General features: G+C 38.2%; 1 protein-coding gene across 1 annotated transcript in view; it reads right to left on the reverse strand.

The window, feature by feature from the left end:
* LOC133530570 (plastin-2) overlaps nucleotides 1-13,062 on the reverse strand; it is a 70,355-nt gene that overhangs the window by 24,077 nt on the left and 33,216 nt on the right. Inside the window, exon 2 of the mRNA XM_061868528.1 lies at nucleotides 485-571. Within this exon, the coding sequence (XP_061724512.1) occupies nucleotides 485-571 (87 nt within the window). The remainder of the gene's footprint in view (nucleotides 1-484; nucleotides 572-13,062) is intronic.

The raw sequence follows: 13,062 nt of genomic DNA on the forward strand, positions 1-13,062 counted from the left end.
TTCGAGCAACTATATGCAGATAACGTTTTTCAATGTTGGCGGTAGGCCCTTAGGGTCCGCGCCGCAACCGAAGCACTGGCTAGCCTAAGTCAAATACTATACATATAAACAGAAATCTTACAAATTAAAATTGTCCCAGTCATTCCTTGTTTGATGCTTGACCCAACGACGACCCGGAACAGATATAACTGGAGAAAATTGATTAGGAGAGCCGACCCCAAATAAAAATGGGATAAGGCCAGAAGAAGAAGAATTCCTTGTTTGATGCTTCGCAAAGTGCGTCGTTGTATGTTCTTTAGCAGTGAAACATAGAAATAGGAAAACTAGACGGTGGTCTCTAATCGACGCTTTACGCTTCGTTGCGTGTACATATGTTGTAGGTTCCCCTACAGCAATATTTCCATCGATATGAAGGTAAGGCTGCAGCGTAAAGCGTCAACTGAAGACGAAGGAAAGAGAACTGGAGACGAATGCGGCAATTTACCTTCCATTGTGGTATTTTGTAACCGACGCTGTCCAGCGCGTCTTTAAGCTCCTTCAGGTCGATGTAGCCGTTGCCGCTCGTGTCCAGCTGTAACAAGAAACACATACTTTTGTAACGGAAATTGTGAAGGTCAGATTTTAGAGCGTCAGGGAAAAAAAGGCCTTAAAGGATTAAAGTATGTAAAAATTGGAATACAACGCTATAGCGTTACCATGAGCTTGTCACTGACATATTCGCTAGCGCGTGCGCAACTTACTTTCTATGTACCTATTTCACTCGTACTGGGATATTAGTGCGAGCGAGATGTACACAATGTAAGTGTCGTGAACGTTAGCGAATACCTTACAGAAAACCGCAGCCAAATAACACTAGATCCTACTCATAGTGTTGTGTTCCTGCCGGTGAGTAAGGTTGCCAGAGCTCAACGAGGGGGGTGGGGTTAGGGTCGGCAACGCGCATGTAACTCCTCTGGAGTTGCAGGTGTGCATAGGCTACGGAGACTGCTTACCATCAGGCAGGCCGTATGCTTGTTTGCCACCGACGTAGTATAAAAAAAAAGAATATGTCAGTGTCAGGTGAGTAACAAGCTCGTGGTAGCCGTACTTATAGTTCAATAATAAATTTCATATAATTGCCAATCGCGATTGACCGTTTGATCTTATAATGTGTTAAAACGTTAGAATATTAAAGATAATGATAGCGTGTTAGCATTCTATATGAATTTAAATTAAACGAGAGTAAAGTACAACTTCCGATTTTAACACTAGATAGCGTGACGTGTTAAATAAATTCTTAATTCGTTTTTGTTGCGCGGACAACCACAGCAGTATAACTTATGCGATTTTATTCCGTATCAACTACGAAATAAGGGGGAGTATCATGTGTTAATGTCAATGTGGGCAGTACAATAAACGATGACAAGTAAAGAATAAACAGCCTTGGCTCTCCTTTTGCGTACTGTAAGCAGATTTATTGTAATGGATAAAAATATACGATGACAAAGATTATCACATCATATATTCGTTGTCCTCGGGAATTTCAGGACAATATACGAGTATTCGTTAGGGTAACGACAATCACATATATTATTTAACGAGTCCTTGTTTTTTGAAATACTTAAATGAAAATTTGATGAAGTTACCGCCTAACACGTCATCTGCCCATCTCTCTACCTAGTGAGCTACCCAGAATCAAAGAGAATTTGAAATAGAGCTGTATTGTCAAAGAAAACTTTGTAGCCATCTTCGCCATCTTACCGGGTTATGTCGCCACTTTTTGACATTTAACTAATTTAATACATATCAGTGAAAGAATAAGGATCAAAGTCAAATGGCGTTCTAAAAGTTTTAATCATGTGTTGAAAGATGGCAATAAATGTACTGTGGCTACACAGTTTTTTTGACAACCCACCTTTATTTCAAATTCTCTTTGCCAGAATTAAGGCGGTGAATATGTCCACCATATCCTTCGTTTAACTATGTCCAACTTTAAATCTTTTAAGGGCCAAATGTCAAACACAAATGAACCCTTAAGCTTACTGGAAACACGATGTAACACAATTTCACCGGAAGCAAGGAATATTTTATAAAGTGTTTTTTATAATATACAATAATAATTCAGCCTATATACGTCCCACTGCTGGGCACAGGCCTCCTCTCATGCGCGAGAGGGTTTGGGCTATAGTCCCCACGCTGGCCCGATGCGGGTTGGGGACTTCACATACACCTTTGAATTTCTTTGCGGATGTATGCAGGTTTCCTCACGATGTTTTGCTTCACCGAAAAGCTAGTGGTAAATAAAACATTCATTGGTACGAGCCAAGATTTGAACCCGCGATCTCCTGATTGAAAGTCCGACGTCAGATCCACTCGGCCACCACCGCTTAACATACTTATACGCAAGACTCAAATATTTAAGTTATTAATAAGCATAAATAGAATAAATAACATCATTACGTATACAATCAACGTCATTTATGATTCATGCTCATTGCTCATCACATTCCAAACTTTATGATTATCATTAAAATTTTAAAATCCCTCTATCCATAGACAAGTAAGTAATTAATTAAAACATCAAAATCGTGAAGAGTTGCTTTCCTTCGAAATAAAACTCTTTTGTTTTAATATAAAATGCTACGCCTTCTAATGAACCATGGAAAAGTTGTATGTAAGTATGAGATTAATCTTAAGAGTCATGTGAAATACCTTTTTTTTTTTAATACTACGTCGGTGGCAAACAAGCTTACGGCCCGCCTGATGGTAAGCAGTCTCCGTAGCCTATGTACGCCTGCAACTCCAGAGGAGTTACATGCGCGTTGCTGACCCTAAACCCGCCCCACCTAGTTGAGCTCTGGCAACCTTACTCACCGGCAGGAACACAAAACTATGAGTAGGGTCTAGTGTTATGGCTGCTGTTTTCTGTAAGGTGGAGGTACTTCCCCAGTTGGGCTCTGCTCTAGATCTGGAATGACATCCACTGGCTGTGCCCTACCAAACAAAGCGAGATGACATTCACAATGCCCATACCTTTCTTATACAAGATTGATCATTACCTTATAATAATACAAGATTGATCATCCTTTAAACTGACTTACACAAAAAGAAGGGATTTCTTCCAGCCAACCTTTGAGAAAATGAGAATGGACAAAATACTAAAAGAGAAAAACAACTTTCGAGTGGCTCTTAAGCTTTTCACTGAAATATAAGCACTAGATAAACTGAAACTGTTTTAATTAGAATGATAAAAAAAAATTAAAAATCTTTATCTTCTCTTCTTCCTCGCATTGTTCCGGCATTTTGCCACGGCTCATGAGAGCCTGGGGTCCGCTTGACAACTAATCCCAAGATTTAGCGTAGGGACTAGTTTTTACGAAAGCGACTGCCATCTGACGTTCCAACCCAGAGGGTAAAACTACGCCTTGTGGGGATTGGTCCGGTTTCCTCACGATGTTTTCCTTCACCGAAAAGCGACTGGTAAATATCAAATGATATCAGCTGTGTCAGGGAGCCGGCCGCGGAAGCGCCGGAACTTGGCACCCTTCGGTTCGGCCAAAACTCCCTCCTCCTCCTTGTTGTTAATTTGAAACAGGAACGCGGTTTTTAATTAACAACGCATATTATTTATCACTACTCGTCTCTTTATGACGTTGTAGGTGCCCCTAAACACGCAAGGTTTCATAACAAGACAGTTAACGTGAGTGAGTCAGTATGCAAAGTAGGTATATCCGCATGTCAGTAGGTCGTCGAGAGATTGAACCGTTTCCATGTAATTTTCTATGAGTCTTTACACGTATTTTCATACTTATAACTAAGTCACACACGTCTATAGACCGTGTCATTCATGATGACGCGCGAATTTGACAAATCAACTTTTAACGGCATGACAATCCAAGGCACGCGTCCTCGTGAATGACACGATCTACGTTTAAATGACATTTACTGTGACTTATGTGACCAATTTAGTTTGACACTCTGAGTTTTCTTTAAAAAAATACGTTTTCTCCAATATGCTCGGAAATGTTTTTGTAGCAAAAATAGTACGGGAACTTCTTCGTTATGGACAAACTCAAATAAAAAAAATTCAACCCATTATTGTCGTGTTTTAGGGGACGGGAAGTTATTACTGTATTGTTTTTTACTTTTTTAAAACATGTATCTACTAAGAAAAACGCAAACAGCCAATTAATCTAATGCATCCACACGACCCGGTCAGCATAATCTAAAGCTATACGATAGAGTCCTGTAAGACCGTCGTGTATGATCGTGCGAATACCGCTTAATAAAATCAAAGACTATATAACTTTTATATTTTTTAAGGATCTCTTGCGTGCAAATACAGCTTATATTGCACAATATTGAATGGTACTGAATGGCTGGAAATAAAAAATAATAACTTTTAAATAATAATTAAAGAGGGAAATTATTGTTGACGTTTTTGATGTGAAGGTTCGATTTGAGTGCTGGTTGAAGCTTAAATTATGTTTATTTAACCAGATTTCTTCGCATGATTGGAGAAAAGCACTATATATACCTCGACAGGAACAGCAATTCGTGGATTCGTCTTCTTTGTCGGATTCCGCTTCGCGTCGTCCGACAAAAATCGACTCATCCACGAATTGCCCTTTCCCGGCCTCTGCAATAATGTACTAATATTCACGAACAAAAGATCTTATGGTTTATGTGAAATAATATGGTGTGAGTTTAACGTATTGCGTCTGTCATGCGTTATCGAACCAACCACTTACGACGAACAACACCATGCACGCGCACGCCATTTGCAATGCAGAATACGGCACGACTGCAACGCTCCCATCTGTACGCCGGTTGTAACGTATAACATTATATGTCAGCTGTTATATCGTGGCGCATAAACATTATTACTAGTAGGTATTGGCCTAACGGCGGCGGGTGTTTACGCAGTTTGCGGTATTATTGGTATTGTGACTTATCCATTTTGCGGAATTAATATAAGCTTTATCAAAGTTATTGTTAATGAAATGCATCATGTTATAGAATACAATTATATGTGGATAAGTGTGGATATTGAATCATCGATTCCTGCATATGACAAACGGGCGGTCAAACAATCGTGTTTATCGTACGATGAATGGTCGTAACTATAATACGAGTTATGTGAGGTAATCTTATTTTGCAAATAAATGAAATCACGATAGTAAAAACACAGAAGGGTAAACTCTTAAAAGGCGACTCCAGTTGTTAAATCCTGTAAGTTTCAAGTTATGAAACGTATTAATTCGTCAGCTACCGATTAGTCACCACATATAATTAAAATAATCATAAAATTTTATTCCAATAAATTGATTGGATGAGTAATTCCTTATTTTTCTATTCATTAAACCACGTCCAACCGACCAACCACAACTAAATGCGTTTTAGTTTCATCACCGGTGCAATTTGAAAGAGATATAGAGGTAATGTTATAATAATATTGCGCAACAATGAAATCATCATCATCTTCCTCGCGTTGTCCCAGCATTTTGCCGCGGCTCATGGGAGCCTGGGGTCCGCTTGACATCTAATACCAAGAATTGGCGTAGGTACTAGTTTTTTTTACGAAAGCGACTGCCATCTGACCTTCCAACCCAGAGGGTATACTTGGCCTTATTGGGATTAGTCCGGTTTTCCTTCACGAAAAGCGACTGGTGAATATCAAATGATATTTCGTACATGAGTTCCGAAAAACTCATTGGTAAGAGCCGGGGTTTGAAGCTTGAACCCGCGACCTCCGAATTGTAAGTCGCACGCTCTTACCGCTATAGGCCACCAGCGCTTCTCACAATCAAATCATTGATTATTTTTTATGTTTAACTAAGTACTAAACGCCTTTTTCATAAAACTTAGCAACCTCCTACAAACATCTGTCATATCTTGTCTCTTTCTAACAAACGGAAATGTCAAAATGACGGATAAGGACTTTAGGGACAAACAATTATCAACGGTTTGTTAGACTTGACAGACGTTTGTGAATAACGTCATAAATTTATGGGTAGCTTGTTAATCGAGCATTAGCGAAGGTCTTCGTTTCAGCTTGGGCAAAAATGCTTTCTCATGTCCGAATGTTCTCCTCTACAGGTCGCAACCGATTCTCAGGAAATTTCGTTAGCAGATTCAATGATTGAATATATATTTTTTGTCGATTCAGCCGACCTAGCCAAGGTGACAATCGCTTTGTGTCTCCCTATCACTCTTCCATATTAGTGCGACAGTGACAGTAGCGTTTCGATCGCTACGAAGCGTAATCGATTTGCATGTTGGCTTACGGCCAGCTTCTGGAGATTATTCAAATTGGCGGAGCCATACATTTATTCGGTTTTAAGTTATGCTCGCGAAGTCTAATACAGGTCACAGAGCCACCAGGCTCTATATATTAATCTTATACCTTTAAACGAGAAATTCTTATATATATTTCCGGGATCTCGGAAACGGCTCTAACGATTTTGCTGAAATTTGGTATATGGGGGTTTTTGGGGGTAAACAATCGATCTAGATTAGTCTTATGTTTGGGAAAACGCGTGTTTTCGAGTTTTCATGCGTTTTTCTTTCTACGCAGAATATGGTCGCTAATTTCGTGTTGCCGGCCACTGTCCGTCTGGTCCAGCGGGTTAAGACGCGGACTGCTAAACGAGTGTTACGCGTTCGAATCTCGCCCGGTGACTAACTTTTTTTTTATGTTCAAGTTTTTATATAATTTTTTAATTTTTATTGTTTTAGACAAGTTTAATTTAGTAAAAAAATTTAGTTAAGATTATCACTTATACACCACCATATTACAATAAATAGTTATAACCGAGCAAAGCTCGGTCGCCCAGTATTATTGAATTTTAGCTAGCTAACACTTGCTTAAGATCGCAATCGCAGATGTTACCAAGGAGATAAAAATCTGCACATTTTGTTTTATCTTCAGATAATTCAGATAACCATGACTAAGAGTGTTATGACGTATTTCTAGTAATTTCTCAACAGATTAGATAGAGTGAGAATTGTTTCGTGACTATTATATAGTTTCAGGAGATAAGCATGTCCAAGTCGTCGGATGTGAGCAGCTGAAGGTCACGAGGGGTCACTATTCATCCTTCAAGGTCGACGTGCCGGCAGACAAAGTAGGTGTTGTAAGAAATCACAAGCACTGGCCGGCTGGAGTCTCTGTTAGGCACTTTAATTCTGTCGAGACAAAAAACTTCCTTGTGACCAGCAGCGGCCGACCGCCACGCTAACCAATTCACCAAAATCACTAAGTTTTAAGATTCTTCATCAAAATGTCCGATCTATTTGTGGTAAAACTGGGTTACTAGAGATATTACTACACCAAGAAAACCCTGATGTATTGGCCTGCAGTGAAACTTGGTGCAAAAAACTTGAAATCGAGAGAGTGAGGTTAGGTAGCTATCAACTGGCGGGGAGCTACTGTCGCTCGAACATCGAGCACGGCGGCGTGGCGCTGTACACACGTGATGATATTAGTTATCGTCAACGTAATGACCTGCAAAACCTTGCTGTCGAATTTCATTTTGAATTTACTGCCATAGAAATTTGTCAACTAAGATTAATTGTTATTGTTTTATATCGGACCGGAAACGGTGATTTTGACTTATATTTAAATAACTTGGAACTATTATTAGACAGACTTACTATAGAGAATAAAAGGTTCATTCTGGTCGGCGACCATAACGTCGATTTTATGTCTGATAACGTAATGAGGCGGCGGGTAGACGAGATCCTACAAAGCTATATGTGTAGAAATTGTGTTGAGTTTCCAACCCGTGTGTCCGCGCACAGTGCCAGTAGCATTGACTGCGGACTAGTGCCGCGCGACTGCGGGGACATTCTGGCTACGCCACTTGATACGCCCATTAGTGACCATAATGCACAAGTGTTTAACTTGCCCGCTACGGAAACTAGACAAAAAACCAGACCAAATAATTTTATCGAAAAAAGACTGTTTATTGATCAATCGTTTATTACATTTTATGTTGACATTGAAAATTATAATTGGAATTTTGTATTTGATGACATGATCTCTATTAACGAAAAATTTAGTAAATTATTTAATGTATTACGATATTATATTGACATTCATTTTCCGATAAAAAAAGTATTGATAAAAAAACATAAACAAGTGCCATGGCTTACAGATTCCCTTTCGAAACTTATGCTAAACTATAATGATCTGACAGAAATAAAACGTCAATATCCGGAACTAACGAATATCTCTGAATGCATCAATAACCAAGCAGATCGCATCAAAGCTGAAACTCTTAGTGCTCGGCGAGAATACTATGCAAACCGAATAGTCAATAGTAAGAATCCGCCGAAGGAAATGTGGCGCGTAGTAAACGACGAAACGTCCACAAAACCTTCGGGGACTACCATCTTACTTAAAGATGAAAGTGGACACACTGTACCGCCTTGCAATGTACCAGAACACTTGAACCAACACTTTCTTACAATAGCTTCAAAATACAAAATTAACAATATAAGAAAATCGGACTCTGTACAGTACCTGCGAAATTACCTTGAAAATGCAGATATACCTAATTTTGTCCTCCCTACTATTACACTCACAGACTTAACTCAAACCCTGAGGTCTATGTTGAGAGCTCGGACCACCCTAGATGTATATGACATATCTCTGAACCTACTCGAGTGCATATGGCCGATTATTGCGGGGATACTATTAAAATTAATAAACACTATGTTCTCTTGCGGTGTGTACCCTGATGTACTGAAAAGCACCCGAGTATGTCCAGTTTATAAGGGAAAGGGCGAAAAAAGTTCTGTGGATAATTATAGACCAATAACTATTGTACCTAATATTTCAAAACTAATTGAATCAATATTATCAAAATGTTTAATGAACCATCTGGAGACAAATGACTTACTGACAGACAAACAATATGCATATAGGAAAAATAGGTCTACTACAACAGCTGCATTAAAAATACATGATTGCATAACAACAGCATTAGACATAAAGGACAAGGTGGCAGGGGTATTCTGTGACCTATCTAAAGCGTTTGATGTGATTAGTCATGACTTATTGCTAGAGAAGTTAAAGCACTACGGAATAAAAAATAATGTTCATAGGCTATTCACATCTTTCTTAGATAGCAGAAAACAGACAGTTGAGGTCAAAATTGAGGGTAAAAACCTTAAATCAATGGCAGGTAAACTAGAACTAGGAATACCTCAAGGTTCGTCACTCGGGAACACCTTGTTTTTGACGTTCATCAATGATCTTTCTGCTTCCGTTGCTGATGGTACAATGGTGCTGTTTGCCGATGACACCACTGTGATAGTAAATGCGCCCACATACCCACTGCTTGAACAAAAACTGTCACTGATATGCAGCCAACTACATGAGTGGTTCTCGTCAAACGGTCTCATCCTCAATGTTACGAAATCCAACGTGATGCTGTTTTCAACCGGAAATATCACAAATATCCCACAAATGCAGAGTCCGATGCCACGCTGCGACTCAACTAGATTCCTCGGATTCATAATGGACGCCAAACTAAACTGGAAAGCACACATAGACCAGTTGTGTGAAAGACTGTGCAGTGCTTTATTTGCACTGCGCAAACTGAAACCAATTGTTTCTAGTGATGCATTACTTCAGATTTATTATGCATATTTTTACTCAATCATGTCGTACGGTATAGTTCTGTATGGAAACTCGACAAACTCAGACAGAGTATTTAAACTACAAAAAAGAGCCGTACGTATCTTGGCAGGTGTGAATGCGAGGTACTCATGTCGCGAGTTGTTCAAAAAGTACCACCTAATGACGCATTACTCGCTATACATATATGAGGTAATTATGTTCACGCGTCTAAATATTCACTCGTTTAAACGTGCAAATATGCCCGGCAGAATAACCCGCCAGACGGGGAGATTGCTACCAGTGCGGCGGCGGCTCGCATTGTTAGATAAGTCTCCGCGAGTGATCGGCCCATCCTTATATGAGCGACTACCCGCCAGCCTCAGAAATGAAACCTCGAATGACAAGTTTGCACACGAACTGAAAGAACTTTTAATAGAAATGTCGCTATATTCCGTTAAAGAATATAGCGAAAAATAATTTATTATGTATTTCTTTTAGATTTATTTATGAACCTATTTTAAAACTGTGACATTTAATTTAATTTAATATGAATTGACATTGTATTAATATTTTTAGCAATTAAGATCGTTGACATATAATATATTTTCATTATATTTTTCATTTAAATTATTTTACAGATAAAGTTATTTATAACTTAGTGTTTTTGTAAATATGTTTGTTTTTTTGTTCTTTTTGACATTTTCGACAATACCTAGGTTGTCCCTAGCTATGTATACATTGACATTTTCTTTTTTGTGGTGACATTTCTTTATTTATTAATTTTATATTTTTTTTTGTTTTAATGTTAAGTTGACGATCTTTTAGTGAAAGCCTTTGTTTTATCCTTTTGTGTAAAATACTGTGTCTTTTTCTTTAAGAAATAAATAAATCTAATCTAATCTAATCTAATGCTATCATAAATAACTACAACGTGTAACTATTGGGTTGAGATACCAGAAACGCCAAAGACATGTGCCTGCAAGTCATCTTTATTTAGTAAATTAATATTGTAGGTGTCAAGCAGAAACGTCTGCGATTTCTGTGAACGATGCTATTAAGCTTAGACATAAATTATTACGGTAGATGTCGCTAGAGCCTTCCTATGGCTACGGCAATATTCGCTGTATTGGGTACGGTCTTGGTAGCTCAGATGGCAGAGCACTGTAGGTACTAGTGATCTAGCGTTCGTGGGTTCAAGTCCCACCCAAGACAGTGAATTTTTCCACTAGTGTAGTATACTTACAATACAATACAAATACTCTTTACAGTACATATGGTGCTACTTTACCGCACTAGTGCGAAAATTAGCATGTTACGTTACTGTGTCGAACATTTAAAGGGCCATATGTACTGTAAAACGTATCGTAATCGTAATGTACTATTATTGCACACCTCAATACAGAAACAGTACAAATAATACAGCCCATAAATAAGAGGTTAACCAACAGGCGGTCTTATCGCTAATAAGCGATCTCTTCCAGACAACCTTTAGGTTTAGGTTTACTAGTAAGTTGTGGAATTAAATTCAAGCTACTTTCTCCAAGACATCACTACCTTCGGTACATCAATTTAAACAAGTTATCTTTTACATATAATTATCTTTTCTCTCAAGGCCCCTCAAACAACTCACACAACTAGTAAGCCTTGGCAGAAGTCATCGGCTGACCTTGCCTCCACTTTCGGGCGCCAAGCAGAGCATATCCTCATTAACATTTGCCTGTAATTATCAGTTAAATGGATGCCTCCGTCGTGTTGAAATGCAACGGCATATAGTCGCGGTCGTGGCTTAGGCCGTGAGAAAAAAAATATATTTGGTGTAAAGTTCATAATATTAATGACATTAAAATACCGACTCCCGTATTTGATATGACTCTTGATTTTCTACAGATTGACAGAATTCCAGTTCGATTAGCAAGGCGGTGACGGAAAGTTCAATAAGTTTGGGAACTTGTCGATTTGAGTAAAGAACGGCTTTTACTTGTACTACGTTATCATGTTACGCAAATAGTAAATTTTTATACAAGGGGGCAAAGTTGTTGTTTAACCACTCTTGTTGATATTGATTGAGCAAGCGAAATATTCCAAAATTGATCTACGATCGTAGCGAGTGATTCGAAAGTTGAATCTTGAGCGTTGCGAGGGCTCCAAGGCACGAGGTTGAAATAAACTTTGCCAGCAAGTAAAACACAAAAAAAACACCACACCAACGCGAGGAATATACTAACTATAAAACATTATAAATTAAATCCAAATGAACGCTAATAAATATTTATCATTCTAAATCATCACATAACAGTCAATTCCACCAACGAAAATGAGGAAACAAGAAAAAAATGCATCTGATTACTTTGCCACTCTTGTGGATAAAATTCAACTTTTTCATCAGTTTTTGAAGTATCAAGACTATCAAGAGAGCCTTTACCAGCTGATGTAGTGAAGAATGGTTTTAACTGACTGCCCTAAGGAATTAACACATGCATTGATGATTGTATAGACATGTGCGGTCGTGCGCACATAGTTATAGTTACTGATTTCCGTACCATGGCGTGTATTTCAAAATGTAGGTATTTCAATTGTGTATAGGGCATATGGTCGTTGAATAAAGTAATAATATACTCCCGAGGGTACTGACGCAGCCGACAGCTAATATGATAACCTCGTCCTGTTAATGTAATTGTTAGTCGACCTCATGACTCACATAAATAAATGCTATTTATTACCCTCATGTGTAATATTACTTTGTTGTTATTTACGTTGTTTATAAATTTATATATTATGACGATTGGATGCAGACAACTCTTTTCTAGCAATAGATGAATCCCCACATCACTATGCCATACATGTATATATATATTATTAGGAAATGGTAAGCATTTGACCACAACACAATCTCACCTGATGGTAAGTACCGATGCAGTCTAGGATGGAACATGCTTACCTAAAAGATGTCTATTCACTCTCGATTTAGATTTACGCGTAGATAGAAAGTAATCATGGTAATGGTAATTGTACAGACATGGTGAAAAATAATTTCCCATCCTTTTTTCTCGGAAACGTTCGTATTGTAAAGCTAATTTAGCCAGTCTCAGTTGGTACAAAAAGTACTACGAATATGAACGTATGCAAATAATACAAAAGTTTCCGAGAAAAACGATGGTAAAAGGTTTTTTTACTACATCCGAGAAAATACGACGCGAAAAGATTATTCACTAGCTCTGCAACTGAGTTATTGTCCTACTTGAGACAGCTACTGTAAACGTATAGGCGCCACTATTAAGATTACATACTAGTAAACATACACATTAAAATGTATAATGTTAATATTTTGTTACCAAAATGTCGTAGCCCAACAACTTGACAAACATTTACGTTATAATGTCTTCAAGTGGTCGTTAGGTAATTTATTGCCATCTATTAGTCAGATAGACAAGGCACTTGAGTACATACGTATCGTT

This window comes from Cydia pomonella, chromosome 23 (assembly GCF_033807575.1).
Source record: "Cydia pomonella isolate Wapato2018A chromosome 23, ilCydPomo1, whole genome shotgun sequence".
In the NCBI taxonomy this organism is placed as follows: domain Eukaryota; kingdom Metazoa; phylum Arthropoda; class Insecta; order Lepidoptera; family Tortricidae; genus Cydia; species Cydia pomonella.